Source organism: Rattus rattus, chromosome 7 (assembly GCF_011064425.1).
Source record: "Rattus rattus isolate New Zealand chromosome 7, Rrattus_CSIRO_v1, whole genome shotgun sequence".
Lineage (NCBI taxonomy): Eukaryota > Metazoa > Chordata > Mammalia > Rodentia > Muridae > Rattus > Rattus rattus.
Window position 1 is genome coordinate 33,562,741 of NC_046160.1, and position 27,130 is coordinate 33,589,870.

General features: G+C 44.2%; 1 protein-coding gene across 1 annotated transcript in view; it reads left to right on the top strand.

Moving 5' to 3' along the window:
* Positions 1-19,287, top strand: part of Nbas (NBAS subunit of NRZ tethering complex) — a 367,894-nt gene extending 348,607 nt beyond the window's left edge. The window contains 3 exon segments of the mRNA XM_032907488.1: positions 3,059-3,197; positions 8,390-8,518; positions 18,673-19,287. Coding sequence (XP_032763379.1) covers positions 3,059-3,197; positions 8,390-8,518; positions 18,673-18,948 — 544 coding nt within the window. The 3' untranslated portion in view covers positions 18,949-19,287.
* Positions 19,288-27,130: the final 7,843 nt, after the last annotated feature.

Consider the following 27,130-nt stretch of genomic DNA (forward strand, 5'->3'; position numbering starts at 1 on the left):
AGGGATGCAGGGATGGTTCAATATATGGAAATCCATCAACAAAATCCACTATATAAACAAACTCAGAGGAAAAAAAACTAAACACATGATCATCTCATTAGAAGCCAAGAAAGCATTTGACAAAGTTCAATACCCCTTCATGATAAGAATCTTGGTAAGATCAGGAATCCAAGGCTCATACCTAAACATAGTAAAAGTAAGAAACCAGGAGCCAACATCAAACTAAATAAAGAGAAACTTGAAGCAATCCCACTAAAATCAGGGACTACACAAGGCTATGTACTTTCTCCCTACCTATTCATTATAGTACTTAAAATCCTAGCCAGAGCAATTAGACAACAAAAAGAGTCAAAGGGATACAAATTGAAAAGGAAGAAGTCAAAATATCACTTTGTAGATGATATGATAGTATACTTAAGTGACCCCCAAAATTCCACCAGAGAACAGCTGATAAACAACTTCAGCAAAGTAGCTGGGTATAAAATTAAATCAAACAAATCAGTAGCCTTCCTCTACTCAAAGGATAAACAGACTGAAAAAGAAATTAAGGAAATAACACCCTTCACAATAGTCACAAATAATATAAAATCCTTTGGTGTGACTCTAACCAAGCAAGTGAACGATCTGTATGACAAGAACTTCAAGACTCTGAAGAAAGAAATAGAAGAAAATCTCAGAAATGGAAAGACCTCCCATGATCATGGACTGGCAGGATTAATATTGTAAAAATAACCATCTTGCTGAAAGCCATCTACAGATTCAATGCAATCTCCATCAAAATTCCAACTCAATTCTTCATAGAGTTAGAAGGAGCAATTTGCAAATTCATTTGAAATAACAAACAGGATAGCAAAAACTATTCTCAACAATAAAAGAACTTCTGAGGGAATCACCATTCCTGACCTCAATCTGTATTACAGAGCAATAGTGATAAAAACTGCATGGTATTGGTACAGAGACAGGCAGGTGGACCAATGGGATAGAATTGAGGACCCAGAAATGAACCCATGGTCATTTGATCTTTGACAAAGGAATTAAAACTGTCCAGTGAAAAAAAAAGACATCATTTTCAACAAATGGTGCTGGTTCAACTGGAGGTCAGCATGTAGAAGAATGCAAATGTACCCATTCTTATCTCCTTGTACAAAGTTCAAAGTCTAAGCAGATCAAAGACCTTCACATAAAACCAGATACACTGAAACTAATAGAAGAGAAAGTGCGGAAGAGCCTCGAACACATACGCACAGGGGAAAATTACGTGAACAGAGTACCAATGATTTACACTCTAAGATCTAGAATCCACAAATGGGACCTCATAAAATTGCAAAGCTTCTGTAAGGCAAAGGACACTGTCATTAGGACAAAATGGCAATTAACAGATTGGGAAAAGATCTTTACCAATCCTACATCTGATAGAGGACTAATATACAAAGAACTCAAGAAGTTAGAATCCAGAGAGCCAAATAATATTATTAAAAATGGGGTGCAGAGCTAAACAAAGAATTCTCAGCTGAGGAATATTGAATGGCTGAGAGGCACCTAAAGAAATGTTCAACATTCTTAGTCATCAGGGAAATGCAAATCAAAACAACCCTGAGATTTCACCTCACACCAGTGAGAATGGCTAAGATCAAAAACTCAGGTAACAGCAGCTGCTGGCTAGGATGTGGAGAAAGAGGAACACCCCTCCATTGTTGGTGGGATTGCAAGCTGGTACAACCACTCTGAAAATCATTCCGGAGGTTCCTACCTGAGAACCCAACTATACCATTCCTGGGCATACACCCAAAAGATTCTCTAACATATATCAAGGACACATGCTCTACTATGTTCATAGCAGCCTTATTTATAATGACCAGAAGCTGGAAAGAACCCAGATGTTTTTCAACAGAGGAATGGATACAGAAAATGTGGTACATTTACATAATGCAGTATTATTCAGATTTTAAAAACAATAACTTCATGAACTTCGTAGGCAAATAGATGGAACTAGAAAATACCATCCTGAGTAAGGTAACCCAATCACAAAAGTACACACATGTTATGCACTCACTAAGTGGATATTAGCTCAAAAACTCAGAATACCCAAGAAATAATTCACAGACCATATGAAGGTCAAAAAGAAGGTAGACCAAAATGTGGATGCTTCATTCCTTCTTAGAAGGGGGATCAAAATACCCATGGGAGGAAATACAGGGACAAAGAGTAGAGCAGAGACTGAAAGGAAGGCCATCCAGAGACTGCCCCACCTGGGGATCCATCCCATGTGCAGCCACAAAACCCATTCACTATTGCTGATGCTAAGAAGTGCTTGCTGACAGGAGCCTGATATGGATGTCTCCTGAGAGGCTCTGCTAGTGCCTTACTGATGAGGATGCTTGCAGCTAACCATTGGACTGAGCATGGGGAACTCAATGGATGAGATAAAGGACTGAAGGAGCTGAAGGGGTTTGCATTGTCATAGGAAGAACAACAATACCAACCAACCAGACTTCCCAGAGCTCCTAGGAACTAAACCATCAAGCAAGGAGTATACATGGAGGGACCCATGGCTCCAGTCGCATATGTAGCAGAGGATGGCATTGTCTGGCATCATTAGGAGAAGAAGTCCTTGGTCTTGTGAAGCTCGTTTCCCCAATGTAGGGGAATGCCAGGTTGTTGAGGTGGGAGTGGGAATATCTTCATAGAAGTAGGTTGAGGGGGGATAGGAAAGGGGATAACATTTGAAATGTAAACACATTAAATATCCAATAAAAAAATCACCAAAGCAGAGGGTGAGAATGCAGATTCTACTCTTGTCAGTGCTGCCATGAGGTCAGTACATGAGACCGGGTCTGTAGCTTGAGTCTGAGTTCTCTGGGCACCTACTGTCCCAGTGTTGCCTCCTGTATGTCCATACTACAGTGGCCCGTGAGGATAGCCTAAAGAAACATTACGTATACTGAATGTTAGCCACCAAAAGCACTTTATGTCAGAAATTAGGATACTTTTTTTTATTTATCTCAGTGTTGAGAGCTTTAATCACACCCAATGTTTTACATATTTCTCTGAGGAGCAGCATAGCCAACAATCTGTGGGTGAGACTGGTGACTGTGATGCTGACCAGATGTACAACAGAGAACAAGCAGAGACTTGGAGACGAGGTGTTGAAGATCTGCCGCTCCCTCTACAACACCGGACAGATGCTGCCTGTGGAGGTGAGTGATGCTGCACGTGACTTTCCTGGGGATGTCTTTTCTCTTCTCACAGCCCGCTGTTCTGAGCAGTTATAGTAACTGTACTTGAACACTTAGCTCAAACAATTCTGTTAAAGGCCAAGAATTTGTAGTGGATCAAATGAAAACTAGCAATAGTGAATGGGTGCCTGGAAGGTGCCTTCTTTTTGCCAGTGCTCTAAAGCAGTTTTACAAATCTGAGGGCAGAGACCAGTGCTAAGGCCAGTCCAAGCTGACATACTTGGAACCCGGTAGCTCAGTTGTACTGGTAACCAAGCAACCACTCTGATCCTTACATACTGCTTTCTCCTCTAAGGAACTTGGGTAGCCCCGGAAGTTACTCTAGCATACAACAGAAATTCAGTCACTGCCATCCTGACCTTTCTATTTGATCCCGTGATTTAAGTGTCTTAAAAGTATTTGTAATATGTATAGCATAGAAACATTTTATGTTCTGTTAATTGCGGGAGTCTGCTTGTATGTCCACACAACAGTATACTATCTGAGCAACTTCTGTGTATCTAAGAATTTGGATAATGGCATTAAACTAACTCATTGGTTTTTGAGTTCCCACCCGATAAGAAATAACTTAAAACCAAAATTATAAATATGATCCTCTAAATCTTGTGATCGCTCAGGAAAACTAATCTTAGTATGAATGAATGTATAATGAATTGTTTTCCAAATCTGGGACTGAGAAAATGTTTTTATTGACTTTTTTTAAAGACTTATTTGTGTAAAGAAGGTGTTCTATAACATATTTAAAGTGTTTGCAGCTGTGTATCACAGTCCTCTGGAATCAACTACTTGCTTACATATGGTCTGAGCTGCTGGGTCACAGAGTGATCTCATCACGGGGACAAGATTCAGTACAACAGAGAAAGCTCCACATGGTTTCTGATTTGCACCAAAGCGACTGTATACACATACTTTTGCCTTCATCTGAACGAAAATGGAGCATTGTCCAATAAGACCAAATGTCAGAATTGACCTATAACTGTTCTGCTGACGTGAATGCTGATCAGAAAGATTCTGGTTAGGCTCTTTTAGCTCTGTTACTAGCTGGCAGTTCTATCTCTTCCACTGTGTCTCCAGCTCTCATGGGGCTGGACCGAAGTTTCCTGTGTGCTGCTAATCGCCATCACTCTTAGATCTAGAATTCTCATGGAGCTGGGGAAGGAGTAGGCTGATCAGAGGAGGTCATTATGGTTTCTCTGTGTAACTTGATGAAATGAAAGGTAATTACTAAAGGAGTACCATTGCCTCTGTGACTTACTTAGTGGCTTTATAGGCTCAATTTCTTTCCTTAACTTGGGCCTGAGTAAAAAGAGTGTTTCCTATGTGTCATGATTACAGGAGATTAGCAAATGATAGGCATTATTTTCATTATTAAATGTGCTCAATAAAAAATTTAAAGTGTTACTAAAGAGAGAACATAATTATTACAAAATAGAACTGTCTTAAATTTATTTTACCACACTTCAGAGTTGCTCAGTTTAATCTCAGAGTTCCATAATAATTTCCTTCACCATGGTGCTAAAATTATCCAATGCTCAGTCACTTTTATTCTACCCCTAGCTAATGACATGTGTGCCCAGTTATGACAGGGATTGAGGCAGACCCACTTCTTCCCTTGTCCCTATTTCTCAGATCCCGAAAAGTTCCATAATTACAGTTTTTCTTTCCCTAATGATTCTCATGTGCCTTTTGTGATTCCAGAATGTTCCTCATCTGCTTCCTTAACGACCATGATGGTTTTTCTCATGGAAAATATTACCAGCAAATTGAAATCACTGCTTTTCATAAGTCATGTACCCCAAAGTTTTGCAAGTTGTAGTGGCTGCTTCTCAGCCTGTGTCCATGGCAGTCTGAGAGGTCTCCTCAAGCAGAGATATGTGGGATAAGAAAGAGAAAACAAGGTCATGTCATTCACAAATCTACAACTCCTACTGTTTACAACTGACCCAGCATCTTGTGCCCTTGATGAGGCTGAGCAGGAGTTAAAGCCACAGAAACTACAGGCTGCTGTGTGGGAGCAAATCACCCAGGAACAAGCCTGGCTAAGCCCGGGTTGGGAACCTCAAAAGTGGTCAACCTTCCTCATGGCTGAGGCGCTTTTGAGAATGCCAGGGGCGTAGCTTAGACTCCCATGACATCCAAGCTGTCTCCCTTTCTGCCTGATTCTTCCTCCCCCTCATCTCATTAATGGGGCTAAAAACCATCCTTGAAGCAAATGACATGGTGTGTACTAATGCCTAGCAGGTGGGTAGTTCACATTAGAGCTCTGTAGGCGGAGGCCCGTCCAGCAGCCTAGAAGTCAGGGCTGACATGAATAGCTCTGGAGAACAGAAGACTACAGATCTCTCCGTGCCCAGCACAGCTCTTCCTCTGCCTGTGTGAGTACCACATACCTGCTCACACTCCCTCAGCAGGCTCGCTAACATCGCTGACAGTGATGCACTGAGTCCCCACAGGTTATGTAAATTCAAAGACAGTGTTGGTGGACTGGTCTGACTTCCCTGCAACATCAGACTACAGAGAGCACTGCCCAGCTCGTCACCATAAACCACAGCCCGCAGGGAGTACAAACTCCAGGCCGAGGCTGGTCTTTACACTCAGGGAACTTATCTGTTCCCTTTCAAGGCCTCTCTCTCATGTGCTATCTGAACCATGAAGTTGTCAATGGATTGGTTTGCGGTTCTCTCTGCTGCTTGACCTTATGGCAGTCCCTGTGTGTCTCAGTTAGGATTTTACTGCTGTGAACAGACAGACACCATGGCCAATGCAACTCTTCTAAGGACAACATTTAATTGGGGTTGGCTTACAGTTCAGAGGTTCAGTTCATTATCATCACGATGGGAGCATGGCAGCATCCAGGCAGGCATGGTGCAGGAGGAGCTGAGTTCTACATCTTCATCTGAAGGCTGCCAGCAGAATACTGACCTCCAGGCAGCTAGGATGAGGGTCTCACTGCCCGCACCCACAGTGACAACCTACTCCAACAAGGCCACACCTCCTAATAGTGCTACTCCCTGGGTAGAACATATATAAACCATCACGCCGTGTAATCCTCTTACACTTCTCTTACAATGTAAGCACCAGAGAAGGTTTGGCATGAGATGTCTGAATATTTGGCCAGTAACATAGCCAGGAGACTATACAATCCTCAGGGATCACATGAACCGGCACGTTCTATCCTCAGAGCCCTTGCCTTGGCCACGTGCCTTCTGTCCTGCTTATGTTTTTATCACAAGGTAGAGGACTCTTAATTGAGGGGAACTCCCCCATCAGATTTCCTGTAGGCAAGTGTGTGGAACGCTGTCATTTTTTGATTAATCATTAATAGAGGGTACCAGCCCTGAGCAGGTGGTCCTGAGGAGGATAAGAAAGCAAACTGAGCAAGCCACAGAAAGCAAGGCAGCAGACAACACTCCTCCATGGTCTCTGCTTCAGTTCCTGCTCCACGTTCCTGCCCTGGCTTCCCTTCATGACAGACTGTAATCCTAAGATGTAATAAACTATTCCTCAAGTTGCCTTAATTCCAGTGTTATCACAGCAGTAGAAAGCAGACTGTCTACTGTCTTTTTAGATGTATCTACTAGTTTATCAAATTTGTCATTTAAAGCTACAATCAACATGAAATGCTGAGGTTCCTTGTCAGTTATTGATGACATATTGAATGAAGAGCAGACATGAGTGCTGAGAGAAGCTCCTCTACCAATACTGCTGTTGAGTCTGCTGTGGACCATGTGACTTTGGAGTATAAGACGCATTGCTCACCCTTAAAGAGGGACATTTGTGTGAATACAGAACTATAGGACAGAAATAATGTCTGAAGCAGAGAGTACAGTGGGAATGTAGGATTGAGACTAAGCTTGGCTAGTCAGGGGACCTGGTCTGGTGTGTGTCACTATTCTTTGGGAGATGTGAACCAGTATCTACTTATCCCAGATAGGGAACTATCAAGAGCCCAGTGTAAGCATACCACTGATATCCAACATGGTGAGTTTTATTAGGGGTGCTTACAGAAGTTTTGAGTAAGGAGTTCCTTACAGGAGCAGAAGTGAGTCAAAGAGAGCTGTAACTCTAATTGCCCACCCCAGTCAATGACAGGTATGAGAGCAAGAATCCTAGAGCTGTCTGCTCAAGGGGCAGGCAGCTCAGCAGTTTGGAAAGTGTCTCACCCAGTCTGTCATTTTCATCATCTCATCATGGAGTGATGCTCAGGGATGCTCAGGGTGCCCAGCATTTGGATTTTCTTTCCTGTGCCACTGCTGTGGAGTAGCACAACAGGGCAATCAGCCCCATGCAGGACTGTGATCGTTCATTCTTCTCCAGACTAGTTTGGCTTTAATATATAGGGCCACATTCATCGTCTGCTCTTTCGTGGAGTGTTCAGTTCTTCGTGTCTTCCTGTACAGTCAGGACAGTTGAAGCAGCCAGCTCAGCAGGTGAGCTCAGTTCATCAAGTAGAACAAAACCTGAGAATGAAATTCAGGTAGGCCTGGGGAGAGCCACATGTGTTCGTTGTTTTGAACCACAGATAGTTTTCATGAGGATGGAATATCTTAAACATATCAAGAATTCTATTTACGTTAATACTAGAATTTTGAACATGTTTTAAAAACATTGCCTTTGCTGATGTCCTTTGTTTCTCAGTAGATAAAAACTAGATATTGACATCATGAATAGTTGATAACAGCTGCCATGGAGTCTCTACTGTATGCTCAGCACTGTATATTTACATTAATTCTCAAGATACACAACCAGAGCTGCAGAGCTGCAGAGCAGATACAGAGATGTCCATTTTACTTACAGGGAAAACAAGGCTCTGAGAATTAGAGTAAGTTATACCACTAGATCTGCATACTGAATACATCCTACCACTCAAACTAACATCTCACACACTCACACACACACACACATACACACACACACACACACACACACACACACACACACACACACACACACACACACACACACACACACACACAAACACACACACACACATAAACATACACACACACACACTCAAAAACACACACACACACACACACACACACACACACACACACACACACACACACACACACGATGATGCATCTAGAAGAGGCGCACAGGGTCACACTGTGCTTGCATGAGTGGAACTCACCTCACCCATGTGGTTTCAGGCTGTGAAGGAGCTGTGCCTGCTGCTGCTGCACCAGTCCCTCCTGCTCCCGTCCCTGAAGCTTCTTCTGGAGAGTGGAGATGAAACTCTACAGGCCATGGCCCTGGAGCAAATCTCAGCTGTCACTAAGGTATGTCCAGTTGAATTTATTGCTGTTCTGGTTTCCAAAACAGTGAGTGCAATAACCATGATTAATTCTCAGCCACTCTCTAATCTCTGACTGCAGTAGCGACTTCATTCACTCAGGCAGGACACACTTGGTTTCCTAGACATTTACTGAGCCTCTTCCATAGACCAGGCTGTCTTTGGGTGGGACAGTACAGATGTGTATAGTAAAACACTTCCCCAGAGAAGCAGGCTCCTTGCCACTCGGGATTCGGGTCTGGGGAGCTGAGTCCCACTTGAGGTTGGCTCTGTCTCCAGCTGCACCTGGTGGCTGCTCACAGGCGAAAGTGTTTTCCAGCAGCACTCAACTCCAGTTACCTCAAGTCTAGAGCTGCTGTTCTCTGGAACCTGAGCCTCACAGAAGCAGTGTTTGGGCTTGAAGACAGATGTGCTCAGGTCACATTTGCAGATTGCAAACATGTTTCCAGACATGCACAAGGCTGGCTATTTGTGATGACCCAGGAAAGCAGTGGTCTCTTTTCTTTTAAAGACATATAGTCTCCAGTTAGATAGTTCAGGGTTCTGTTTTATCAAGTTGACATTGAATGATCCTTCCCCAGAGCCTTCTATAGAGACATCCTTGTTTCATGTAAGTAGTGTGTGTGCATTCATATACACACATATACAGATGTAAGCACACTTCGGTATAATTCCACTCTCTCTCTCTCTCTTCTGGGAATCAGAGAGAAGGGGAATTCTAGAGCAAAGGTTTATGCTGGCTGCAGAAAAGAGCTAAGAAATAGATGTAAAGATATCATTGATAAAGTATTTCATTAATGACAGAGATATCAAATGTTACATTTGGCAACAGTCATTGAAAATCTGTTGCCTTTCACCGATGTATACTGAGTACTACAAGAGTGTCTGCAGAGACTGTGGAAGGGCCACAGTTGCCTGGCAGGACCTTTTGGGATCCAGACTAAAGTCGATCTGTTGACGTCTTCCTGTCTCCCCGCTGATGTGAATGCTTCATGGTTTTGTAACTTCATAAGAATTGAAAATTACATTGAGCTTTTTTCTTAGCCTGTTTTTTATTGTAAGTCAAGGAATGAGGAATAAGAGTGAGCTGAACAGAACCAGACTCTGATTCTCCTGCACGTTCTTGGTCCTCTACTTAATCTTAGTTGCTGTTTAGTCACCATGAGTACTTGGGTCTCTTGGGGAACAAGACAGTGATGTCTCACACCCCTCATTAGGAATCCATAGGTGAGTGTTATTCTGTCACACCCCTGGTTAGGATTTCATAGGTAGTGTCACCTCTCCTTGTAAAAATCTTTTTATCTCCATGCATGTGTCAGAACTGCAAATAGAGCAGGGACCACAAACTATTAGCCCATCCACTGCCCCTGCAAGCACTGTGAAAACCAAGCAGCAAGGGAGAACTAAATGCACCAGTGACCTCCATAAGAAGGTCCTCTGAGCTTGTGGAGTGCTGCGCCATGCTAAGACTCTGAACTTAAAACTGTTCTGTACACTGTGGCTGTGAGCCTGGGGCCATGAGGCTAGGGCCAGCCAGCTTTGCCCATCAGCTTGAAACTAAAAGCCACACATCTAAATTGCTTACACATTTCACTCAGTATGTGGAGACCCTCAAGTTTAGAAATTCAGTGATGAGAGTCTACCCTAAGGTGAGAGTGAGTGTTTGTGTTGGGACAGCCTGCTTGTGACCCTACCCTCACCAAAGGCTTAATATCCTCCAACAAGCTAAAATCCAATAGACTTTATCAGTTTGAACTTTTAAAGGTTTTTTTGGGGGGTGGGGGTAATTTAACTTGTACATTCAGTTGCAGGAACTAAACAGTAATGTCTCTGATGCTTGTCAGCCCGTTTCCCAAGGGAAAGTGTAGTACAGCTGCAGTACTCCTGACCAGGACTGTAAGCACTGGAGTGGTCTGCTGACCTTGTTTCATAATTCACCAGTTTTCCCCTTCTGTGTGTCTGGTTCTGCAGCGTTGGGGCAGGTAGATCTGTGAGAAGAGCTACAAACTCAAACCATGGAGTCTCTATGACAAGAGAACTCATTCTGCTCTCTGTGGCCTCAGAGTGACAACATTCATCTAGTCTTCATCTCTGTAAATTTGTCATTTCAAGTGGATGAGATTAATGCATATGCAATTACCATAGCCTGTCGTTGCTCTCTAACACTGGGAAAGGGCCATGCCATCCATTCCCCAGAGAAGAGCATCGGGGGGCTCTGCTGTGTCTCCTGGCTGGCTGTTTTTAAATAATCCATGGCTTTTTAGTGAAAACTAGAAAACCTGTGCTGCTTTTTGGGGGGGTGGGGGGTTTCCTCCTTTTGATGCTTTCTCTGTCCATTAGAAAGGCTAAAGTTCATCAATAACTTTAGTTTTTCCCTTATTGGTTGTTGATAGTAGTTCCTGTTGACATTAAAATAAAATAACATCTGGCAAAGGTATCCTCTGGTAGCAATTGGTCTACACAGCGTGCAGGTCTGAGAGGAGAAGCACCGCACTGGCTTACTGGCAGCGTGCGTTATTTTGCTGTGCATTATCAGATGCTGACAGCCTTACAGCTGCTTGCAGTTAAAGGGATACACTTAAGTGCTACTGTGGAGATGGCTGCTGCTTTTCCCTCAACATCATAACCTACTGCTCCCTCTTAGCTTCTGGAATGCCAGAAGCCACTGGTCTTTAGCACATGACCTTATACACATGGCCAAAAGTCTCTCCCCCAGGCAGGAAACAGAAAGTCTTTCCTGCCATCATACTGTAGGTGAATAGTGAAAGGCCTTCATGCTAGTCTGCTGGGTGATGTCTCCATCAATCTCGGTGAAATTGAGAGCTTGCTCACGCTGTGGCCCTCACCAAGAATGCTCTTCCTTGGCATGCTTGAAGATCATTTCTATGTTCTCTGTTCAGGTCAAAATCTCCAAACTCATTTCAACAAAGTTAACAAAGATGTACTTTACTCTTCTTGAGAACTGAAATCCTCTTTGTTTACTGTTCAACATGCCTGGTGACTCCTGTTTCTTGCTGTGTCCCCCTTGCTGCTCCCCTGTCCCTCTCTCCCCAGCCCATATCTCAGACTCCTAGTGTAAAAAATAAACCAAGTTTCTGACCTTACCAAGGGCCTCGCTCCCGTAACAGTAACTGCCTCTCTCAAGTTGCACTTACTGTCAGGTGTGGCTTTAAGCATGTTCCCCATCTCCTCGACAGCCCGTCTTTGTCTTTGCTTACTCTGGAAGTGCCTTCCACTTTCACAGGTGAGAGCCTGGAGACACTGAATCGCACAGCTAGTGAGCAGCCAGTCATGCTAACATTCAGTCAGGCTGCCTTCTTGTTGTCATCATCTGTAACTAAGGAATATGGATGGTGTAAGTTACCTCTGAAGAAATGAGGCTGTGAAATGGCTATGAAGTGTGTAGTATTGGCACTGAGAAAGCTGGGAGCAGAGCTGCCACTGACCCCACCAGCTGGATTTTCTTCCTAAGCTGTTCATCCATCCAAGGCTGAACATGACTGGGAATGGACCTCTCCCATACCACAGGTCACTGTGCCATTGTTAACCTCCCTAAAATGGCTTGCACCCTTTGTCTTATGCACATGGACCTTAGTCCTGCCCACAGTTGCTCAGAATGCAGAGGGCCCTTCTTTCCATGCCACAGGTCCAGCCAATCTGATGTCTCCATCTTGGCACTGAGACACCAGAACTAGGCAGGTCATCCTGTGACCAATATCCGAGCTTAAAAGTGCATAGAAGGACCTATGTGAGTTGGCAAGCTTCATTCAAACCAAGGTGCCTACCTCTCTTTATCCCTTCTAAGTCCTCATTCTCCCCCAGCTTCTCCTCAGCTCGAGTCACTTTCATGCTGAAATGCCCTTCAGTGTTGCCTCTACACCCCCATCTCAAGATCATACACTTTCCTTCTTGTCTTGCTCCATAGTGATCACAGGCTGACTGGGTAAGAGGCTTCATGTCCTTGTCTATAGAGCCCTTTGCTGTTGACCCTAATATCAGTTGGTTCTTTTTCAAACTGGTGTATTCAAACCAGTTTAGGTTAGAGTGGTCCAGTGATGAAAGTACCTGAGAGAGCCCCTTCCTCCCTGGCCATGCTCATCCAACTCGTCTGGCGAAGCTGTTTTTACTCAGAAATGTGGACATCCATGTCAGCTTCAAGGTCATAGCACTGTTCCTTCCCCACTGTCATCCGCTCTCTCCTGTGTAGCTGTCTGATGATACAAAGTCTTCAGCAGCACTTCAAGAGGCCTTGCTGCCCCTCCCATGCCACAGACCTGCCATTCCCCTTTATTTGAACCTGTTTGACTTCTGAGCAACCAGTTCTGAATAGCATTGTTGTAAACAGATGTAACAGTGATTGTTGTAAGCAGACATACTAAGCACCTATGTGCTCAACCCAATGCTGTGTGAAGAGTGCAGACATTTGCAGGATGTCTGTAACGATGAAATATGTCACCATCACTCTGTGTTTAAAAACAGCCTCTCTAGGACAGAATGATTCTGAAACAACAGTCAACTGGAGCCCAAAGTCTAGCACCCACGTGTGTTCGCAGCCATGACCAGGCTGGATTTTTCAAAGGTCCTCTCCCTGTTTTGTTAGATCATAAGCCATGGCTTGGACAAAGTGATTAGCTGCTCTGCCCAAAGTAGAACCCAGGGTCTGCTGAGAAATTGGAATCGGGGTGTCATGTTCAAGCAGAGTACAGACAGGGTCTTGTGTGGGTGTTTGAGGTATGCATTTGTGCTGCTCGCCTTTTACAATTGTACATTAATGTTTTAAATAACTTATAAAGTCTTGGTGTATGTGAAAAAGAGGCACATGTCCCCCCTAAAGTAAACAGTGGAATATTAACAAACAATCTGTAAAGTCACTGACATGAAATCCCATACGCATTATGCTGTGGAATGCAGTTTACTTCCTTCCTGTAATTACTCTTAGCTTGATGGAGAGCCATAAAACAGAGGCTTTAATTCAGAGAAGGCTCGTTACACATTGTTGAAAAAGGAACTAAGCGGATAACATTTTAATAGTTGGAAGATAGAAATATTTTGGGTCTACATCTATACATTTCTCTCCCAAGATCTGTAGAGTTTTATGTAATGTCAAAAACTTTTCACAAGATAAGCACACAGAAGAGACATGCTTCTCCTCATGTGGTAAATATTTAGTTTTTCTCCCTTTTAGAAAAATTGTTATTCCCATTTGTCTGCTGTAATAACTGCAGCTGAACTTCACAGCAGGCATTATACAGGTGGAAGCTTGGTGACTGTCAGCCCTCACCCAGAATGCTCTTCTGATGTGAGAGTGGAGTTCAGAGAGGAGTGCCCTTGCCAGGCCACACGGATGTTCAGTAACAGATCCAGGCTAGAGATCTATCTCTAACCCGAAGGCCCAGCTCCTGCTTATACCACCAGACTATCTCTTACCCTAATTCATTTGTTTAGTGGGAAATCAACCAACCCTTCTGGATTCGGCTCATGACAAATGAAACCCAGAAAAGCAGACTGTTTCTCTTTACCCTTTACCATACCAATTCATCCATTGGGAAAAGTACGTGACTTTCTAAGGCCGAATACCAAAGTCAAGGTCGATTGAAGAACTCAGAACTCATATGAAACATATTTTAAAAGTCTGAAAATTACACAGGAACACTTTTTTGAGAATTTAGCTGGGTGGCGATGGTGCATACCTTTAATCCAGGCACTGGGGAAGCAGAGCCAGGTGGATCTCTATGAGCTGAAGGCCAGCCTGGTCTACAGAGAGAGCTCCAGAACAGCCAGGGCTATACTAGGAAACCCAGTCTTGGGGGCACGGGGAAGAACACTTAGAATTTAAATTTTAAAGCAGCTGAAGGAATTATAATACAAAATGTCCATTACAGTGAAACCGGGGTTGGCATGTAAGTCACACAAAGAACCCCTTTAGCCTTTTCACCTCCTGAAAGGCCTGGTCTCTACCTAAACCTAGTGATGGTCTCCCTGCCTGCAGTCCCCAAATGGAGAGTTGGTGTGCTGCAAGCTTGGAAGGACACAGCATAGTCCAGCTCCTAAAGACTCAATATCATCTCTTCTAGAAATTTATACTATATAAAAAATTCAATAAAAGAAAATATGTGCATGAAAAGCATTCATTGTAGTGTTTCAATAATCTCAGTTTAAAACAGCTGAATATTTATAGTAGAAGTTAAATAATGGTGACATCTTTTCAATAGGCTAGTTTGCAGCCATTAAAAATTTTAAGTATAGAAACCATAAAAACATTCTTAGAATTCTTAGTATTATGAAAGGACGGTCAGTTCACAGCTCCTGGAAGGGGCATGCAGCACAGATACGCTGTCATGTGATCCAGGCTTGGAGGGCTGATTTCTTCCCCCAAAGTATTTCATTTCCTTTTTACTTTCTAATTTCAGGGAAAGGAAATGGTTAGGACATGTAGCATGGAGAAGTAGGAACTGCCCACTGTAGTCGGCAGCACGAGATCGTTAATACCTCTAGCTGGAATTATAGAAAAAACAAACCACGAAAGATGAGAATCTGAGGCCTCACAGGTTGGTGAAGTGTGGGTAGAATGTCTGTGCCTAGGGCGCTGCAGGCCGTGTGGAGGAGCCTCAGAGCACTGATGACGACCCATGGTGTGTGGAGAGGCTCCACCCTAGGCTGCGGCCGTTCATCTCCTCTCTGGCGGCCACACTTCTTTTTAAAGTAGTTACTGGGACGGATCAGACAGAAGCTCTTTCTGTCTTTGATCTTACTATTATATTTGCTAGGAAACATACACCACAGCACAGGGTGGAGGTCAGAGTGCAACTCTTGGGAATCAACCAGGGATGGGGCTGAGGTCATCAGGCTTGAGAAGCAAAGCATCACGTGCTGAGATGAGCCATCTCACATCACCCCTCCTTTGTCTGTCTGTCTGCATTGGTGCTTTCCCAGCACGCATGTCTGTGCGAGGGTGTGGGATCTCCAGGAACAGGGGTTGCAGACACTTTTGAGCTGCTGTGGTGGTTGCTAGGAATTGAACCCAGGTCCTCTGGAAGAGCAGCCAGTGGTCTTAACTACAGAGCCATCTCATCGCCCCTTGTTTTCTACTTTTAAATATGGCCTTGAACTTACTGTGAAGCCCAGACTTTGAGCATCTGATGTTTCTGCCTCACAGGAGCTAGAATTACAGACTTGAGCGACCAAGCTCAGCTTTTGATTACTTTTTCATTCTGTGTTTTGTTCCAGATGTGCACAGAATAATTATCTCCACTGTAATTTCTTTGCAAATCACAATTTTGAAACCTTTCCTTGCATCTACCAAAAGGCAGGCAGGAGTCACAGGAGGGAATGAAATGAAGCAGTCCCTACCATTTCCTCGTCCCTACCATTTCCTCGCACCCAGTCTTGAAGTGCAAGAGCAGAATTCCCCCCAAGCCTTTCCCTACTCTCTGCTCGAGATTGGTAAAACTCTTGACTCTACCTTTTCCTGGGGGTATCTCCTCCTGCCTGCTCCCTGTCAGTTTTGGGGGCAGCTCCTGGAAAGGCTGGGCCCCACTCTGCAGCAGCAGATGTGATAGATGTGAGGCTTGAAGGAGCAGTGAGAGGGAGCAGCCTTGGCAGGGGAACTGTCTCTTCCTTTAGCTGAAACTGTCTAGACTCCCCAGCCTGACGCTTACTCAGGACGGCTCACTTGGCAGTGCCTGGACTCAACCTTTTATCTAGAATTTTATCCAACATTTGACAGGGGCCTGGCTGTGCTCCTGGAGAATGAAGTAGAAAGCCTATTTGAAGAGTAAACCAGAAAAACTTATAAGTCAAGTGACCCAGAGACCATGTGACTGCACATGTACACAAATAACAGTGTATGGCGAAACGGACTTTGGCCTCTGGGGCGATTCAGTCATTCACATCGTATTTCACAAGTCTGTGGTGCTACCGTCCTCCAGCCAGCCGCTCTGAGCATGGGGACTACATGAGAAACATTCAGTGTGGATCTCCACCTTGGAGGGAACTGAGAACACAAACTAATCAGTCCCATCATGGAGCTTCCACCATGGAGCTCCCACCATGGAGCTCCCACACAATGCTCATCTGTTACGTGAGGATAGAAGTGCCACAGCAGAGCCCTGTGGAAGCGGAGAGCATGTGCATTGGACGGGATGCAGGAGTTGTGCGGGGCTACGGCTGTGAAAAGCAGGGTTGGCACTGGGCAGGGCAGGATGGAGTGGGATAGGGAAACTATTCAGAGTTTATGGGCACATAAACAGCCCTGTGATGGCATGAGAGGAGCACTTGCCCTCATAAAGCAGGAGAGTCAGTCTTCCACTAGTTGCCTCTCCTATATAGCATCCCCAAACAACATAAGCCCAAAGGCCAGTGGGAACTAACTAAATAGTTTTCTAGGTCAAAGGGGTATGTATAAGAATTTGGGACATGAAAGTCACGTGTGCTGGCTTGTACCTATAAGCCCAGCCCCCAGGAGGCTGAGACAGGAGGATTGCTGCCAGTTCCAGTTTTAGGTCAGCTTGAACTACATGTAAAGACTCTGCATCAAAACAAGTGCATGAGATAAGAAGGCAGAGAAAAGCCCTGAGGATGCAGAAGTGCCTGGATAGCAGCACCCAGTGCCCTGGGGGTCAGCAATCTATTCACACATTTGTGCAGTTTATAAAACTGAGACAAGGTTTGCCGATATCATCTCAGTTGCCCACTTAGTCAACCAATGTTGATAGCACTGGGTACTGAAACATAAAAACTGTAAAACTCTTGTGCCACTCCCTCCCCTCCAACCCCACCATCAGGAGAGGCAGGCAAACTATCGTAGCATAGCATGGAGAGACCTGGTCAGGTAGGGAACCTGGAGGAGGAGCAATGACCTTGGCTAATAGCTCTAGGAAGGTCACCAAGGACATGCCACTGGAGCTACTGATAGGGGAGGTTGTGAACAATCCCGAAGCACTGCTGAAGGGAGCAGTGCCTTATACCTATGCTTCTGCCTTCCATTCCTCCCGCCAGAGACAGCGTCCTCGTCGTAGTCACGACCTACTCTTCTTCATAACAGTCAGGCAGGGAGAACATACTGCAGGACGCTGTGATATTGTTGGTCTAAGTAATTAGTTCATTGACTTTGAAATGCCACATCAGTTTTGAGGTCTATACAACCACACTTAAGCATGCTGTGAAAGCAACTAGAAGCTTCCATGCAGCTGTCTCATGATGCCGGGTGGCAATGATGATATCCGATATGCTGTCCACCTAAACTTGATTTCTTACAAGAGGAATGATAATCCAAACCAGAGGAAGGAAGGGGGGAAGGGAGGGAGGGAGGGAGGGAGGGAGGGAGGAAGGAAGGAAGGGAGGAAGGGGGGAAGGAAGGAAAGAAGGAAGGAAGGGGGAAAGAAGGAAGGGGGGAAAGAAGGAAGGAAGGAAGGAAGGAAGGAAGGAAGGAAGGAAGGAAAGAAGGAAGGAAGGAAGGGGGGAGGGAGCAAAGCTATAGAGAGCCATGTGTAGACTTGGAAGAGGAGACTTGCGCCCCCACGGGCTTCAACAAAAACAGCTGCAGCCCACTTTTCTGTTCATGTTCTGCTTGCTCTCAACAGGCAAGGAAGAAAGACTTTCAGACACTGAAAAGTTTTTTCACGTGGCTCTGCATCCCAGAGAGAATTGGGTGTAAAACCCACAGATGAAAAGACAGTTGAAATGGTAATGGGATTGTCAGGAGCTCAGACTTTGAAATCGAGACTAACCTAAATCCAGACTGTGGCCCCGTGACTTACTACGATGTTAAGCAAGATTTCTTACACCTTAATTTTCTTATCATGAGGCTGAGACATGGACCTGCCAGTTTTCCAGGCTGAACTGGAAAGGGCTCTGTAAATTGCTACTTCTGCAACACTGAACACTGGATTTGCGCAGGCAGGGCCTGGTATACTGTCGCCTTGGGCTGAGAGGAAGCCATGTCTGTTGTCCCATCTCTGACCTCCAAGATGCTCAGATCCTCCTTGCACTGTTTGAGGCATGTGGCACGTTGTCTTAAGCTAGATAGATTTGCGTGCTATGGGAAGCCAGCAGGCTGCACCTGACAGCTCTGTAGAAGGCTTAGGAATTAGAAGAAAGAATGAAATGCCCACTCACAGCTGGCTTTCTTATTTCTTGAAGGTGAATGACTCTAATTGTGACAAGGAGCTGCTTTCCCTGCTCGTGGATGCCAGGCTGCTGGTGAAATGTGTCTCCACACCCTTCTACCCACATATCATTGCTCACCTTGTGGCCAACAACCAGCAGGGGCGCTGGAACGCAGAGGAGCTGGCTAGACACCTACAGGAGGCCGGACATGAAGCTGAAGCTGGCTCACTCCTCCTGGCTGTCCAGGGGACTCATCGGGTGTTCAGAACTTTCAGCACTGCCCTCAGTGCACTGAGGCAGTGGGTGTGAGCATAACCACCCATGACCCTGCTCCTGGCAGGACAGAGCATCAGACCCCAAAGCCATGCCCGAAGCAGCATTTGTAGCAATTAATTGTTCTCAGCATTTCTAATAAGTCACGAATAAAGGCATATGTATATATATAAATGGCAACCAATGCCCTTCAAGTACTTTCTCATACTGATGGGTTAGCATACTCTGTTATTACCGTGGATGCTTTTTTGCCTTTTTAAATTTTTCTTTTCTGAGTAGAACCCAGTTAATTGAATGGGAAACTATACTTAAGAAAATTGGGAATGGTGGTGCACTGTATGAGAGAGTATGGTATATTAAATGGCTTGGATGAAAGGTCCTGTGTTCAAGGCTCAGAACAGTTCTTGTGGCCTTAAGTCAAGTAGTCTCCCTCCCCAAATCTTAGACCACTCATGAAAATCAGTGTTAAAATATGTAGCTAACAAAGTAATGGAGTATTGTGTGAGGATGTGTGCGCAGCTCCATTGGATACATAGGAAAGACTTAAGAATTCTCATTGTCCTGCTTGTCAGCTGTTAGAATATATGAATGCTGCTTGTAAAATGCAGCTAAATGATCAGTAACAACACATGGGGCTTTGAATCAGTTAGTGTGATTGTCAACATAAGCATATTAAAGCTGAGACATTCACATGTACCTAAAGCCACAGAAGGGATGTTGCCCATGGTAAGAGATAAGAACTCACAAAGTAATACACTGGTGCTTGTTTCTCCTCCCAGACATGTAGTCAAGGACAGAGCCTGTGGCCCAGTGCTCTGCCGGTGGCTTTCGAGAGAGTCTCACTTAAGCCTCACGGCCTAGATCATGGGAATGGGGAACATTCATACCATTGACATTGGCATCACTGTACTATGGCTTAAAGCTCCTCTACCCTGCCACCAAGAAATAATTTGGAATGGAGGGAGGGCAGCGTAGCTGATAATCAATAGGTATAATCTATGTGTGAAAGTGATGACATTCTACAGATATTTTATCATGAAGAAATATATAATATATAAATACATATTTTATGTATTAAGTATATAAATAAAATATATAAAATATTTTCTATTTTGAAACTGCCCTTGTCCAGTTTCTATATCCTGTCAAAGCCAGCAGTATGCCTTGTAGCATACTGGAGTAGAATGATCTTCAAATCCATGTACTCCCCCCTCAGGTGGGCACACCAGCTCTAAGGATATTGGCACTTCACTGATGGTCTATGTCACCACTGGTGTCCCCTTGCTCCTTACTTCTCTATAAGCAGCTGTGCTGTCTAAACAGAAAACTTCAGTCCCTTCAGATACTTTCTGCTAAGTGCAGTTTCTCAACCTGTGACCTTTGAATTCTTCTTCCTCGGCAACACCAAAATTTGAAGAAGGTTGGCACAAGTCTCATGTCCTTGGGTAGAAAGGGATAAACTCTGCTTAGACTCAATGACATGTTTATCTGAAGCCACATTTAAAGGGACTCTGGCCAGCTTAAATGTGGCCAGTGTGCCACTGACAGGCCTTGCCCTTTCTCCCATTTCCTCTGCCTTGCTATAAAACAAACAAACAAACAAACAAACAAAGTAATTACACTCCTAAAGCTAGCCACCAACATGTATTCCCACTTCCTCCTCCTGGGGCTGACTACCAAAGCCCAGCTATCGAAGTACTGAAGTCCAGCAATCAAAAGCTCCCTTTGGCTCACCTGATTAACATGTCCAATACAATTAAACACCTCATCCTCACACGGGCCTTTCCCTTGTTTCTTTATGAACTGACATTTTCCTATGGGCCACATCTGTCTCCTCTCTATCCAGTGGTAGTCATTTGTCCCATTCCAAGACAGATTCCCCCTCCCCCTCTCCCTTATTCCCTTTCCCTTATCTCTTGTCCTCTATCTCCTGTCTTTGTCTCTTATTCCTGTCCTCCGTAACTCTGGGGCAAGTAAATCTCCCGCTGAGAATTTGGTCTTAGGAGTCCTGAGCCCATACCATTCCTCACAAGATCTGAAAGGTTTAAGCAGTTCCTGCAGATGTGGGGACAAGAACAAAATGTAACAAATTCACTACAGAAGGATAGCAAGCAGTTACAGTCAGTCCAGAGTAGTGTTGGTCTCTCTGCTGGTGTTCGGAACATCTGTCATAAATGCCAAGCTTTCGAGTGGCCTTGAAGATAAAATAGCCTAGGGGTGAACACTGAGACCTTATAATAACGGACTGCTTGTTGGTGAGCCTGAGTTTCCCCCTCTGTAAACAGTATTAATTGTATCTCCTCTGTTTACTAAATTGTTTCAATCATTAGGGAACCATGATGAAAATCAGGGATTGACTCAAGAACAAACCTTGGCTACAGTGCTATGTTCATTTTATCATGAAGTATCTTAGTCCCTCTGTTGAGCAACCTGCATACATTTTGGGGGGATATTTAAATGGCATACTCCTCTAGTCTCCATTGCTTTCTTCTGTTATGATGAGACCAAGCCTGGACTCTATTGACCCCATCTCAAAACAATAATGAATTGATATTGACATTGCCATCTCTTACTTATCACTGAGGAGCCTCCACATAAAGCTTTCCTAGTGGTCCAACTTTCTCCTAGCAGTTGTTTGTGATGTCTGACCACACTAACATTCTCTGTAGACAACTGTTACTCTGCTATCACTTAACTGACTGACTCAAGGGCAGATCAAGGACTTTTGAAGTGTTAACAGCCACTTTTGAAGGCCACCTGGGCCAGCTGTCGTGATAGACTAGACTAACTCAATCACCCCAGAGGAAGTGAAACACTGATGCCTAACCCTGGAGTCTTTCACCCCACACTCTGAACTAACAAATGGAGTCAGAACCCCTAGGGTGGCCCTGTAGAGATTCCCAACCACAGGAAGTAGAGAGTTGAATTCTATCCCTGGCTTCCCAACCCATGTTGGTCTCCTTTTAGTCACTTGCCTTCTTTCATTCAGAAGCAAATAGAAAGTTCACTCCCAGAACAAGTTGTCATTGTGTTAAGCATGCCCCAAAACTGATTGGTTAAACTTTAGTAGATATGGAGAGTGTTGCAGGTTCAGATCAAATTATCTTGGGCTTTCTTCAGTTCCCTAAGTAGCCATTTATTGCCCATACCCCTGTCTATGACCTAGTGCCTATCAGCCATAATACACCCATAAAGAGTGTTTTATGCTTATGCGTGTTTGACTGCATGTATTTCTGTGTATGATGTATATGCCTGATGCCCACAGATACAGAAAAGTAAATCAGATCCTCTTGGACTGGAGTTACAGATAGTTGTGAGTTGCCCTGTGGTGCTGGGAATTGAGCCCAGAACCACCGAGCCCTCTTTTCAGATACCCTGCCCCCAACCCCTCTCTTTCTCTCTCCTCCTCCTCCTCCTCCTCCTCCTCCTCCTCCTCCCTCCTCCTCCTCTCCTCCTCCTCCTCCTCCTCCTCCTCCTTCTTCTCTCTCTCTCTCTCTCTCTCTCTCTCTCTCTCTCTCTCTCTCTAATTTTTTATTTAGGAGTATGCAAACTCTTACCTCCCACAACCCAATCTCTAAGAATGTCACCATATAACATCTGAAGCCTATTGCCAAGACTTCCCAGCCTTGTTGATGCATCTACCAATGTTTTTGAAAGTGTTAAAAAGCTTCATGAAATAGCTACTATGTTGAAACATGGAATTTGGGGTAAGTGCACTCATTGCTCATATTTGGATCCAGGATAAACTTTATTACTGCCTTTGAAATAAGAGATGTGTTTTCTGTATCATAGAGAAGGATGCTAATCTGGCCTGTTTCTTCCTACCAGTCCCACTTTAGGAGGGCTACTGGAATGTCCTAGTTCCATTTTGGTTGCTGTGATAAAATACATTGACAAAGGCAAGTATGGTGGTCTGATTAAGAATAGCCCCAAGAAGCTCATATATTTGAATGCTTAGTTATCAGGGAGTGGCACTACTTGAGAAGTATTAGGAACTGTGGCCTGGTTAGAGTTAGGGATAGCTTTATTGGAAGAAGTGTGTCACTGGAGGTGTGCTTTGAATTTTCAGAAGCCTAAGGCCAGGATATTCATACTCTCTCTTTCTGTCTGTCTGTCTGTCTGTGTCTGTCTGTCTGTCCGTCCCTCTCTCTCACCTGCAGCCTGCTAATACAGGTGTAGAATTCTCAGCTACTTCTTCGGCATCATGTCTGCCTGTGTACTGCCATGCTCCCTGACATGCTGATGATGGACTAAATCTTTGAAACTGTAAGCAAGCTCTAGCTAAGTGCTTTCTTTTATAAGAGGTGCCATGGTTATGGTGTCTCTTCACAGCAGTAGAACACTGACTAAGTGCCTGGTCCAGCCTGGCCTTGGTAGGGGTGGAATGACATGGCTTCCTGCCCGAGGAACAAGGCCAACAGGGCATGGGTCTTTACAAGTGTCAATGGCTGCTGTAGTTGTAAGGCTTGTTTGTATAATAATGCACATATTTTCACATTTCTCCTTCAAGGAATGGCCTCTCTCTTACTGGTAATGACTTCATAACAATCAGAGACAACATGAGTCTGGGAAGTGAAGGTGTGGCTAATATCTCAGCAAAATCATAAATGTTGGGACCTTCAGGACAGCCCTTAAGGCTGTGGGAAAGAACTCTGAAAACATGAGTTCAAAAATATATAATTTCTCAACTATGCAAAATATAAGGATACAATATGAATTGTAGAAGAGACTTCACAAATCTAAGGAAGAAAAGCAGCTGTACTATGAGCCACCTTGTCAGAAAAACACTAAGAAAGGAGATTAAGAGAGGGGGTGCTGATCACAGGAGATCCCACCCAGCTATGTTTTTTGTTTATGCTTATAAAGGCAGACAGATTTCTGAGTTCAAGGTCAGCCTGGGACAGAAAGAATTTAGGTCTACGTCCAGGCATGGTAAAAATACTAATTTCAGAGCAGGGTCTCACAGAGCTAGTTTATGGTCTGTGCTTAACTAAGGCAGACAGAGCTTTGAATTCTTTTACAATGTTAAAAAAAAAAAAAAGTATGCTTGCTGTCTCCGAAGAATCAAGAGGCTGGGGTTATGGGATACTGATTCATGGGAAAATCAAAAGGGAACCTGGAATAATGATATGTAAATAAAAAACTGGGCTCTCAATCTGCAAGAGATGAGCTACCCAGAGAATTTTTAGAATAGCAAGAGAGAACTTCTTGGAGAAGTGTCTTGAACAAAACAGAGAGAGAGAGAGAGAGAGAGAGAGAGAGAGAGAGAGAGAGAACGAGAGAACAATATGAAAAGCTCTCTAGAGCAGAACATAGGCTGCCAGCTTGGACCCCTGATTTGACTTCAAGTCATTTGTTTCACTGGTCTCAAACACCTCCTCTCACCCCTCTCCAAGCCGAGGCTGGTTCTTGACCACTACTACAGGAAGAAAGGTTTATTTTAGCTCACAGTTCCAGATAGACAGTCCAGAAGCTGCTAGTCTCATCCACAGTCAAGAGCAGAGGGAGAATGAATAAATACATGCTAATATTCTCTTTTTCTTAACTTTAGATCCCAAACCTAGGGAATGGTGTTATTCCTAGTGGGCTGGGTCTTCCCATATCAATCAATATAATCCAGAGATAGTCCATCACAGGCCAATCTGAATTAGACAACTTTACCAGGACTCTCTTCTGGGTGATTCTAGGTTGTGTCAAGTTGACAATTAGAAGTAACCATCACAAATAGCTGGTACCTTTGTTGATTCGAACCATGTCCTACATCCAGTTTGCTCTCTGGTATGTGGTAACTGGCTTGAAAAAGAAGGGATGTAATATCTGAAAGTTCTGTGGCTTATTCAACCCAAAGTCAAATTTGGGTTGGGAGATAAGACTGCTTGTGTTAGGGTTTGGCTGATTGGTTGGTTGGTTTTAATCAGCTGCCTTTGGTCCCTGGGTCTGAATAGCAGCATCCCTAGAGAAAAAGGATGACTTAAGTTCTCCATCACTTTGAAATTTAGGTCTTACCTTTTTGCAGAGAAAACTCATTATGATAAACCTAGCAGGAACATATTCAAAGGCAAGCTTGCCCTATCCTGTGGAGTGAGCTGTGGTTTCTATAGTTAACTCTAAATGCTGCAGCTCCACACTCATTTCGCTCCAGCAGCTGGGGATTCAATCACTTTCCTTAATAACTCAGAGTCCTTAAAAACTGAAGATGGCTTATACAATGGGAAATAGACTTAGGCCTGTCCTGGAGCTTGGCAGGAAGAAAAGGAGCTTCTATTTTCAAGTTCCTGTGTTGTGGAGCTGACAGGCTGGTTTTCCAATCTGATGAATCCAGCACTCTAAGGAATGAGACCAGCCAGGCATACTCAAGAGCACTAGAGTGTTACCTGCACACAGCAGCAAACCCAGGATCACATACTTCTAACAGCTGCGGCTGAAATGGGTGCTGGTGTTGGACTCCTGGACATAAGCACTCCCAAGCTGTGGAAGGCTGCCTGCAAACACACAGATCTATTGCAGAAAACAGAGGCTTCATAATGTAAGCAGGGAAGAGAAGACAGAGCTGTGTGATTTGATGCTTGTAAGTTCTGGAAATAGAATTAACCTAATGCTAAAGAGAACAGAGGAAAGAACCAATGGAAACTCTCAAACCGTGCTCTAGCCAATCCTATGCTGTTGGTATAGAAACTGGCACTAATTTTGCAAACAGCATGCAGGTTGCTGAGAGCACACACTACACTAGTCAGGCCTGGGGATCTGAAGCCAACTTAGCTAATTTATGACCTTGGATACCTTCTCTAATTGAGTTTCTTGGTATCTGGTATCTACTACACCCCCTCATTGTAAGCCACAAGTTCATTTGCAGGGAAAAGGGAGAAAGAGGGTGGGAAGGAAGAAGAACTTCTAGAAGAGAGGGAACCACAGGAAGGTAGACCTGGCCCTGCCCTTGCTCAGCTCACATGGGGAGGCCAGAAGGAAACTAAAGTCCTCAGGAAGCACCTGACTCCTCCCTGCCTTATTTTGCTCTGTACACTTGAATCATGAACCTCTCCACACCTGAACTGAGTTGAAGCAACAGTCAGAATCCTGCTCTTCTAGAAGACAGACATTCATTCAGTTTGTAAACCAGGAGACTTAAGACAGAGCTTCCTACCATGTCAAATTCTGCTCTCCTCTTGGTTAGCTGCAAGCCAGACTTCAATAGCACAGGTCCTATGTGTGCTCCACAAACTCAGCTTCTCTCTTGGGAAAGGGATTGAGCTGCCCCGGATTCTTGATGTTTCTATTCATACTCAGCTGCATCTGTAAGAGCCTCATTTCCTACGGCTCCTTTTGTCATTAGTCCTACTGTTTTCAACTTACCTGTGCCAGGAAATGGGGAGGGCTGTGCTCCTGGCACTCAATAAACTTGCTTGAACTCATTTCTTTTATAATACCTTGTCTAGAAAACTGTCCTAGCAAAGTATGATATCTTCATTCCCCACATATGTGTGCAGGTTCTCTTTAAAATTTGTGTGTGTGTGTGTGTGTGTGTGTGTGTGTGTGTGTGTGTGTGTGTGTGTGTGTGTAAACCACAGTCAGGAGACAAGTTGAAGAAGTTATTTTTCCTTCCATCATGGGTGTCCTGAGGATTGAATTCACGTTGGATGATATACACAGTTACCTGTTAAGCCATCTTGCTGGCCCCATGTGCATAGTCTCTTCTATCAGTTATTAGCCACAAGCCACTCCTGAAAGGAAAGACACCCTGCCCCTCGACTCTGTATGAGAACACTAACACAGGAGTTATTAACTTGCCCCAGACTTCCTCAAGATGAAGGTAGGATTTGAATGGGTGTCAGTCTGCCTCTACAACCTTGCTTTTACACAACTCCATGCTCCTTGAGAATTCTAGCTTCAATGTGCCCAGGTAGGAATCTCCATATCTATGTACTTTGAGAAAGGGAGATACCACAGCCAATGACATAACCAGAGTTCCCTTGCCAAAACTTGCCAAAAGATCAGCAGATCTACTAGGCAAAAGTTAAGCTCTCTGACTCCATTCACATCCACTTCTTGTGAAAGTAGAAGTTTTCTCATCCTCATGTAGAAAAGGGGACCTTCCCATTTAGGGGAAAAAAAGGTATTCAAAATCCATGTGACCTTACACAACTGGTCACCATTGTGCCACAGTTTAACCTTCTCAAACTCTGGAGAGAAGATGGGAGGATCTGGGTTTCCCTGTTGGGAA